Below are 10,350 nucleotides of genomic sequence, written 5' to 3'. Positions count from 1 at the left end.
AACCCTGGTTTCCAACTGTGGGACAGCTCAGCTGCCAGGTCTGCAGAGAGCTACTGACAGCACTCTATAAAGTTTCTGTCCTCTGCAGCAAGCGTTTGCTAAAGCTACTTTAGTATTTAATCACTATATACATTGAGCCTCTGTGTTGTATGGAAAGCACCTGTCAGTTATTCACCTGCACAAAGGAGACAGTCAATACTAAGTAACTCACAGTAGCTGTATATCCAGGGAAGGGAGATTTCTGGAGAGTTAATTTTCATGTTAGAAAAACACCTGTATGTCCTCACGTTGACCAAAGATAAGCTTTACCTGAATCTGACAGAAATTCCTTTTGTACTGAAAATGGGCTCTTGAACTAAATGGTCCGTCCTTTTAGGAGTGTAATTTAATGCTGCTGAGTTGCACTATGTGCTTTTGGTTTTGGTTGTCTTGGGCTTTTGTGCTGTACCTCTGCTCCCACAATACTTGTTTTCCCTGCAGAGTGGGAAAGAGTGAATTATTCTGAAACTGGCAATTTCTGAGTAACAGCTGCTTCTCAGAGTGTGTTGTTTCTCTGCTGCCAGCAGATGGATTCCATCCATGGTTTCATGCTCAGACTGCAGAGCAAAGTACGTTGCATCACTTTTGCTAGGTTATTTTAGGAAAATGTGGCAATTTCCTAGATGCATGCATATATATATATATATGCATGCATCTATTTATAGATACATGTGAAGTATTATTCTGGCCTTCAATAGAAGTGAAAAAAATAAAGCCAGCACTTTAAGGTGGTTGTAGCATGAAGAGTGGTCTGTGCAATTCTCCAGCTCTTTGTATGACTGTACAAATACGCTGAAAGCAGAATATGTGTATGGAAAATAAAGTTAACTGTGGTGTTTTTAAAGCTTTGTTTTAGTGTAAGTACACATGTATGCTATTTCTGAGAGCTTTTCCAAGGGGATTGTCAGTGTGCCTGGATCTGGGTGTTGGTGGAGAAACCGGAATTTTAGCTTCTCGGCTGTTTGCATAATTGCATCCCGATTTGTTGATCTTCCTTGCTGATTGGATCAAAGCATGGGTCCAATGTCTGCTAAATGAGCAGCTGTTTCATTAATCCTTTCAATAGGAAGTTAGGAAATAGCTATAACTAGAATTTTGTCCTGGTGCTAGCTGGAGAGCTGTTGTTTTGTAGCTTGAAGCCCAGAGGGTTTGGATTACTTTTAGTATTTTACAGAAATATAGATGTGTTGAAGCAATTGGCAGGCAGGGAAGCATTTGTGAGTTTAACTTTTCTGATGTCAGAGGAAGAGCTACTGCCACAGCAGCGTCTTCCTTGGCAGAAGCTGGTTTATGTTGATCAGAAAATGCTCCTTCAGATAAGCTGTGCGGACAGAATAATTGTTGCCTTAGCTCTATTGTTATCATATGAAAACCACATCTGAGCAAAACTAGTTCCTAACTACTTCCAGTTCCTTTTTTTTTTTTAACAGTTCTGAAGTAGTTTTTGCCTGTTAGTTGGTTGTGATACTCAGCACATTTTGAGTCTTAGTGTACTGGGCTTCAGAACTCTGTGGCCTTAGAAAGTCCAAGTGCTCAGAATTCAAGGATCCCATTACGTGCTGCTTTGAGATTCAGACCCAAGCTGCCCAGCACAGTCACAAATCACATCTCTTACACCAGTGTTTTAAGAGCCATACCACAGAGCTAATTTTTCTGTAGTCACTTTATTTTAATACAAAAATGACTTCTTAGAGGCTTATTATAGATCAGGAAATTATGGTAGATTAAGTACCTGGACTAGGATGTAGGACAAACATACCATAATGCTCTTGTTCAGTCAGTAATTTTAGTAAGTGTGCTTTCCAACTAGTGCATTATCCTAAGGTGTCCTCTCCTGCTGTGTTCTTACTGCTTGTAAGACACTCTGTCGTGTACAAAGCCTGTATGCTGCTGCTCACAGGCTGGGGAGGGTCTGGCTGACACACGGCAGAGGTTGCTCAGGTTGGCAGCACCCTGCTGAGAAGGGCAAGTGTGCTTCACAGGCCTTTGACTTCAGTAACACCAGCACTGACACCTTAACAATGAAACGATGGAGTGTTTCCCTGCAGTTCTCTGCAGCATTACCTCTCTGTGACCTCTGGATCAGGGAAGGACAGGCCAGAAATATTTAGAAGGGTCCAGCGTCTTTCTCTGGCACTTCTGTGCCAGAAGAGGGGAAGGGGGAGCTCTCAACCTGAAAACCGTGATGAGAGGAAAGCTGCTTTCACTCATCCCTGCCTTTCAGACTTGATTCCCAGGGCAGGGAGAAGTACTGGGGTGAGGAGATGGAGGGAGAAATGCATTCATCCTGCCCTTTCAGAAAGGAACAGTTGGAAAGGTTCAAGGACAAATTATTTTGTGCCTGGCCTTTGCTCTGATTCCTTGGGTGTGCTGAACAAACTGTGGAATGCTGCAGTCAAGGTGCTCCTGGTGTGGAAATTCTGGGAGATGCTTTCAGAGCTGCCATTTTTGCTTTTTAGCTGTGACATTTCAAGCATAATCAAAAAATGTTGCTGTTTATTATTTTAACAAGAATGCTGTTAATAAACTACTTTCTTGTATGCTTTTGCCCGAGAAATACACATAAACCTATGTTTGAGATTAAAATTTAGTCAGGAAAACAACAGTCTAACAGGGTCACTCATAAAAGACCTTATGAAACTGGTGATCAAATACCAGAGGTTTTGGTGTGTTTTTTTTAATCAAAACTGAAATGCTTCTGCAGGTTCTCTGCCCAGGAGATAATTTTTACTAATAATGATTGACAGCAGGTGATGGAAAATGTGGTTCCCCCCTCCCCTACATCTCATCTGTTTCCTAACTATGAACAAAAATAAATTAGCAGTAATCTCCATGTGCTTGTTATTCCTAGCAGGGAAAAAACACTGACTTTATGCTTTAAAAAGGAAAAAAAAAGCCTCTGATTGACTTAACCTAAGTGCCCAGTGTTTGTGGTGGCTACTTTCCAATGTTGAGTGTGAAGATGATTCGGCCCAGGAAGCGGTCGCTGTTAAGGTCATTGATAATACCTTTCCCATTCAGTCTGCACTGAATGGGGACCAAATAATTCCTCCTCACATCTGTAAAGTGCATAGCCACCAATGGGGATGTATAGTTCACCTGAAAAGAAGGGAGATTTAACTGTAATTTCTGAGGGAGCAGAAAAGCAGGCAGTGTTTTCATGTTCAGTAAAAATCATCAGTAATTGGTTCCTGGTTCCCAGGTGTATTTGCCTGATGTCCACCCTGGTCCCTTGGGCTGCTGAAACTGAGCTTTTCTGTGCCTGGGCCTCAGAGGGATGGGATCATGTTCAGAATTTTCCACTCCACTGTGCCTCTTGGGTTGATTAGCAAGGACACTGGATAAGGGGACTCTCAAATACTTTCTGCTATTCTAGAAAAACAGTCTGTGGCTTGTAATAAGGAATCCCTGCTGTTCCTCAGGTCTGTGTGCTCAAAAGACATGCAAGACCTGCTGTCTAGGGCTGTTGCTCATCCTCAGCCAGCAGCAGCATGACTATAGGTGTCAGTCTCATCTTCCATTTCCACTTTTCTTGTGAAGGGTCTTTATCTCCTAATGCTGTATAGCCCAACACAGATCAAAGCATGCTTGCTGGCATATTCAGAAATAGCCACCCAGTGCTGGACTGCTGCTGGTTTGAGCCACCCAGCATAAAAGTGTTTTTTCATAGCTTTGACAGAAGCCTCATCCTTGCATCACCTAACTTCTGACTTGCCTAACTCCTGGGAAAATGCTGGTGTTGAGACATTCTCTGGGAGTTAGCAAACCTAGTCTTGGTCTCCAGTTGCTATATGTAATCATTCTCATTGCTGGCAAGAGGGAACCGGAGTCCCTAAGGATTTTCTGCAGTTTGCTGGAGACAGAAATAGAGCTCTGTAATCCCGGTGCCCATAGCCTCTCTGCTGCCCACATCCACTCAAAATAGCCAGAAAGCACATCTGTGCTCTGCAGCTCCTGCCCTTCCCAAGGAAGCATAACAAATGACTCCTTACTTACATGAGTGAACTTGCCATAGTAGGGATAATACATGAGATCGAATGTCCCATTTCCAGGATAGAAGTCCACTGATCGGAGATCACTCTCGTTGCCTTTCTGTGGTTGGGAAAAAAAATAAAGGGAGGTACCTAGCATATGGGACACAAAATGCAGCTGCCTTCAGAGTAAGTGAGAGAGCTTGAATACCAACATCTGCAAATCTGAGTGGGGTCTGAACTGTGGGAACCAGCTGGTGCTGCAGCAAGCCAGAAGGTAACAGTGCTATGAAGGCACCAGTGAGGGGCAGTGAATTTGCTGCCAGTCAGTCCCTCTCTGTGCTTCCTATTGCTTTACTGCTGTCTAAGTATATGAGGCAGCTGCTGCCCAAGCTGCAGGAGCCCTTTGACCACCCTGCGGCTACTGGCTTGCAGGTTACTCCCCAGGACCAGTCTTGCAGAGCCTGTGGGGCTGGATGTGAGCAGCTCCTGCCTCTTTACCTTCAGCTCCAGGCCTAGCTGCACCCCAGCACCCAGCCCTGTGGGCCTGCCCTCAAAGGCTAAGCAGAGCAGTTCTGGTGAGGATGGCAGGAGCTAACAGCTTGGAGGGCAAGAACCAAGGTGGGAAGCAAGACTAGTGGCCTCTGTGATCCTCAGCAGGCTGGTTTCCTTTATGTTCAGAGGCATGTGGGGCCTATGAGTGTTTGGGGCTAAAACAAGGATCGACGTTGGTAGGGTCCATCAGGGGGAGACATTTGGCCTTCAATACACCACTCTGCCCAGAATGAATGAAAGCGGTACCAGCACTTTGCAGTCCACACTCACGGGAACCCCAGCACCAGGACGGTAGCCTATGATCTGCAAAACCAAAAGACATCCATCCTTTATGAAGTGCAGTGTCAAACGCATGCTGCCTCCCTCCCCCAGGGCTTAAGTTCTTCTGTATGCAGGCCATGTTGCTCAGGACAGGAGTCACATGCCCCTGGAAGCAGGGTCTGCCACCTTGTGCAGTGCAATTTGTCTGTGCCCAAGTGCAGGATTATTGCCTGAGAGCCAAGGCAGAGCAGAGAACCCCAGAAAGCCCAAACCTCCTGGAATAACATAGCCACTTCCCCACACAGTTTACATCCCCCCCAGACTTATTTTTCCAGACTCCATGCTATTAGAAGATTTCAAATAAAACTTCAATGGAAATTCTGTGATAACGAGACAGGGGTCTGGAGTGTAGCCCTAAAGCTTAGTTCCTTCTGTGCAGAGGCCTGGCACAAGATCCTCCAAGCACTCAAGCCTCATCAAATCAAATCAAGCAAGTTTTGTAGTGTTTCTTTTTTCATTTTTGATTAGCCAGCAGGTTTGGGGATTCTAGTTCCCTCTTTCCCTGGGCCTGAGAAGTGGAGGAGTTTCAGTCCCTGCATGGTCTTTTCCACACTGGGATGCAACAAAGGAAGGAGTAAGGATGACTTGTGTTGTCTGTACCCGGTTCATCTTCAGCAGGATGCAGGGCTGGCCTTTAGAGTAGCCAAATGTTGAATCCTCGATGCCAGAGCAGTTCTGCAGCAGCGAGCGCTTGAACTGGCAGGCTTTCTTCTCCTCACTTTCATTGCCCCCTTGGATGAAGTAGTGTCCTGAGACACACACAATATTCTTCTCCTCTTGAACTTTGTCATCATAAGCTGGTGGGGACCAAGAAACGTGTTAACATTTCTTGAGGCCTGCACAGACCCATACTCTCAGTACATCTGCATGTCAAGGGAGTTAGAAAGACCCACCTGGAAAGGCAAGGATCCCTCCCACAGAAGCTCCCATGACCACCTTATGAGACTTTCTTTCTAGATGGGGGTCATGAGATGTCAATGGCTTATCTGGAGACCCCTGCAGTGTGTGCCTGGATGCAAACAACTTGCCAACATGACTCCTGGGGTGTCTAAGAGCTTACCTTCTAGGAAGCGATGCATGCTATCCACATAGGGTTGCCACGTGCTAGGCTGAGAGACATTGAAGGCAATGGTGAACCCATTCAAGTATGGTCTGATCATGACTCCTGGAGAAGGAAACAGACCCTGTTAGAGTCAACATGGGTAGACTGGCCACAGGCTTGAGGCTGGTTTCTGGCTGCACTGTTACCAGGCTTGGGTCTGATGCCTCATCTCCATTTCAGACTCAGAGAACAATGCACACATCAAAATATCTCCCAAAACATGGGACACCTGGAGGGTCTCAGCAACACTGCAAGGAAAAAAATGAGTTTTGGGCTGCACACAGAGGCTGAGGGGTCTCCTATGTTCTCAGCCATGTAGCCAGATCCAGTCAGGGAGCAGGGTGAGGGGGCCTTGTGTTTCCCACCGACATGCAAACTTTTGTCATAGGGAAAGGTGGTTTTGAGCATTACCTTGCCAGGACTCTCCCAATTAATAATGTGTAGAAGGGACTCTTGGTTTGCATTCTATTTTGAAGATATGTAGTGTAAATGAATGGGCATCACCTATGAAATACCTGAACTTGCTCATGTACCTTGAGAATATTTAGCCTAATAATTAGCAAAATTAGAACAACAATTAGTATAATTAGAATGAATGCTTCACATGGGGCTGTTTAAAATGACTGATCCTCTGTAGTGCGCCTGCAGCACTGTCAGTGCCCTGAGGCAAGTAGTGCTGTGGAGGCCTGGCTGAGCATACAGCTCCAGTGGGGCTCTACTTGAGGTCCCTGCCACCACATTTCAGTAGCACTTTGCCAGGCAAGTGCAGGCAGAGGCACCCAGGACCAGGCTGGCTGGGGTACATACCTGGTGGAGACACGCGGTCGCGGTGCCTGGGCGTGTAGGGGCTCAGTGTGAGCAGCATCACGTAGAGGCAGAAGGCAAACATTCCCGCCAGGCACGTATAGAAAATGAAGTAAAACAGAAAGATCAGGCCTGCAAAGGGAGAGGGCATGTTGCTGTTAATGCAATCAGAGCATGTCCCATGGGCTGTGTCTCACAGGGACGCACAGCCGTGTTCAGCATGGCGTCCTCTGCAGTCTGAGTCCATTGTGGAGGTGGGAGCTCGCAGCCCCCTCTGCACACAAACCCTGATGATTTTGGGGTGCAGGACTCAGCCAGACACACTCCCTGCCCAGCCACAGGGGTGAGGAAGTTGCTGTTTGACTCTGAACCCCTTTTGCTCTGTGGCCCTTCCCAGAGCTGGGTCAAGACCAGGTCTGTGTGTCTACCTGCCTCGGTTCTTTCCAACAGACAGACCTGACCTTGGCTCTTGCCCTTCCCATGTCCTCTTGATGTGGCAACACATGAAGTTACTCAGTGGCTTCAGACCATCCAAACTCCCAGTGGGGGCTGTGGGATGGTGCTCCTGCCCCAACTCCTGTCACCTGCACAGCAGTGACCCCAGTGCTGGGGCTGAAGTCAGTGGCATCACTCAGGGGTTGTGTGTTGGCTGTTGCGTATCTCTGACATCTAGGGTTTGTTTTCCTCCGGACCAGGCTGATGGTTGAGGATGTCTCCAGAGGCCATGGCCTATGAATAAAACCCAGCAGCTCAGAAAGCAAAGTGAAGCCCTAACGCAAACATTTCCCAGGAGAAATGTGCCGGCAGCTTGGAGTGAGCCCTGGGAACACAGATGTGTGCTCCTGCTGTGCTCACGGGGCTGGGAAGCACTGCGGGGCCATGTCCTGCTGCAGGCCAAGCCAGGGTAGGTGGGACCATCACTGCTGCTGGTGGCACAGCAGGGACAATATCCTGCCCTGCCATGATGATGCTGGGACAGTGCCTCTACACCATCCTGACAGGGATAGATTTGCTGCCAGGGTGCTGAGCTAATGCTTGTTGGGACATGGTGCCCATTCTTTCCTGCAATGCAGCAGGAAATGTTGTCACCAGCAGAGCTGGGTGTGGAGCCTTTCCCAGGGGCTGGGGCTCCAGTACTGAGCCTGTGGCCAGTAGGCTCCTTGCATTCTGGCAGGGCAGGTATCCTGAGCTCCCTGTCCCTAGGGAATACCTTTGAGGCCAGTGAGAAAGGGCAGCCCCAGGTTGGACAAACTCTCACCCATGAGATGAGAGGGGAAAAGTTCAGCTCCATTCACCTCCAAATGCTCTCATTTTAAAATATCCCTGTGAGGACAGGCTGAGAGAGGTGGGGTTGTTCAGCCTGGAGAAGAGGCAGCTCCAGGGAGCCCTTACAGCAGCTTTCCAGTACTTAAAAGGGGACTACAGGAAAGATGGGAAGGGGATCATTATCAGGGACTGTAGTGATACCATGAAGGGTAACAGTTTTAAACTTAAAATGTGCAGATTTAGATTATGCATTAGGAAGAAATTCTTTACTGTGAAGGTGGTAAGACACTGGAACACACTGCTCAAAGAAGTTACGGTTACACCCTCCCTTGAGGTGTCCAAGGCCAGGCTAGATGAACAGCTTTGTCTTGTGTAAGGTGTGCCTGCCTATGGCAGAGGGGGGTGGAGCTAGGTGATCTGTAAAGTCCATTTCAATCCAAACCATTCTATGGTTCCATTATTTTCAGTGACTCTCTCCTGCCCCACTGTATGGGCATGTCAGCACATGAGCCTGTGCAGCCAGGGGTACGTGTGTGTGCTGGGCTGTGGGTCCAAAGAGCACACACCATGATGCTCCTGGGGTGCAGGAGGACACTGCGCCCTCCCCAAGGCTGTAAATAAATTACTTCCAGCAGTAGCCAGCCAGGACAATTTCCACACAAACCTGAGCAAGTCCTCTCACAAGGATTTTCACAGTACTTGGAAGAGCCTCCAGAAACCCAAACCCACATCTCTAGGGACTGTCACCCCTATACTGCTCCCACACTCCAGTCTACCCCTTCCCATCCAGCAAAGGACCAAAACCAGGCTGACTCCATGGCTGGCAGAGTGCATGGGGGAGCAACTATGGATTTCAAGGCCTGGCCCAGACTCATGCTTGCAGGTTTTCATAATCCTCTGGTGCTCATGAGCAGAGCAGCAGCCTCCAACGATTCACAGCCTTTCACTGGTGCAGATGCACATGTGATGCTGTGCTAAAGTTGGGGGTTTTCACCTCACTGTGGGGGCTGTGAGCTGTCAGGAGTGCAGAACTGCAAGGGTAGATGGCATCACATGATGTACCTTGGTCTCAGACTGAACCTGCAGCAGTGCTTGCCCTAGAGCTGTGAGCCATGCTCTTAACCATCTGGGGCACCACCAGGCTCAGTGATGATTTTTGAAGACCACATGGATACAGATGAAATAGTGACAGTGCTCAAATCCCTTATTGGCTCACTTCAGCCCTGACAGCACATGCAGGCTCAGTTGTGGGCACCATGTCACACTCCAGGAAGCCACAAGGTGATTGTGCTGACCAACCTCTCCCCTCCCAGAGCCAGGACACATGCAGGCAAGGAGGGCTGCTGAGCCCCATGGCGTGCACCCTCCCCAAAACGCCTGCCTCGCAAGTTGGGCATTCTTTTCCCCACCAAAGCCACCTCCCCATGGGCTCCTAACATGTACAGGTTAAGAGCAGGGTTGCTGGCAGCAGCAAAGATAGGTGTCTGCAGCAGCCCAACCTGCAGTCCCTGCACTTGCTAGGGCTCTGAATTTCTGCCCAGTACACAATCTAGGCAGCCTGAAATCTTTGGCTTGCCATTCTCAGTAAACATTAACATCCAGACCAAGGGCAACTTTCCCAACGTTTCCTCCTCACTAGTCCTTTATTGTGATGGTTAGAAACATCTACCCTGAAAACATGGGACAGTAGTGGTCAGTCCAAGCTATCAAAGATGTTCCCAGGCAAGTACATCCATTGTGAAGGAGAAAAGGCAGCGATTCCTAAAGCAGGGCTCAAGTAAGGACCTACCCCAGCTCTTGGCTGTTCTCCCCAGGCACGTTCTCTCCTCTGGGTTCCAAAGGAACATCTTCATCTCCCCAGCCAGGTCTGCCCAGGTTTTGCTCCCCATGTTTGCTTTGGTCTCGTTCTCCCCTCTGTCGGGATTCTGGACCTTCTCCTCATGCTTATTTTCCTGGAGGAGTTACAGAGCACAACCCCCACATGCAAGCTGGACATTTCATTGGCCAAAAATAAATACAAAAGCACTTAATAGCTGGAAATGGTTCAAATTTCCATTTTCCCATCATCACTCTTGAGTTAGAGAGACTGTTCTGACTTGAGATTTCTTAGATCCAAGCATCCATTTTTCCATAACATGTACGTCACCGTGGCACACTGGGTACTGTCTCCTTGTTCTGGCATTTACAGAAACTCATCTGTTACCACCTGTGCGACCATGACCAAAGAAAACCTGTGAGCTGTGAGGGTCAGGGTTGTTCCCACGCTTCTGCAACATCTCTGGGCTCAACTGC

The 10,350-nt window shown here is 48.0% G+C and overlaps 1 protein-coding gene across 1 annotated transcript; it reads right to left on the bottom strand.

Annotated features, from left to right (window-relative positions):
- Window positions 1–2,781: 2,781 nt before the first annotated feature.
- ATP1B4 (ATPase Na+/K+ transporting family member beta 4) lies at window positions 2,782–10,056 on the bottom strand. Its single transcript, XM_054169785.1, has 7 exons — window positions 9,848–10,056; window positions 6,796–6,924; window positions 5,947–6,051; window positions 5,487–5,683; window positions 4,812–4,868; window positions 4,036–4,131; window positions 2,782–3,138 (listed from the first exon to the last, which is right to left on the bottom strand). Exons 1-7 carry the CDS (start codon window positions 9,945–9,947, stop codon window positions 2,977–2,979), a joined length of 846 nt encoding a protein of 281 aa, XP_054025760.1. The 5' UTR covers window positions 9,948–10,056; the 3' UTR covers window positions 2,782–2,976.
- Window positions 10,057–10,350: the final 294 nt, after the last annotated feature.

Source organism: Dryobates pubescens, chromosome 18, assembly GCF_014839835.1.
Source record: "Dryobates pubescens isolate bDryPub1 chromosome 18, bDryPub1.pri, whole genome shotgun sequence".
Lineage (NCBI taxonomy): Eukaryota > Metazoa > Chordata > Aves > Piciformes > Picidae > Dryobates > Dryobates pubescens.
This window is presented reverse-complemented; position numbering and strand designations above follow the sequence as displayed.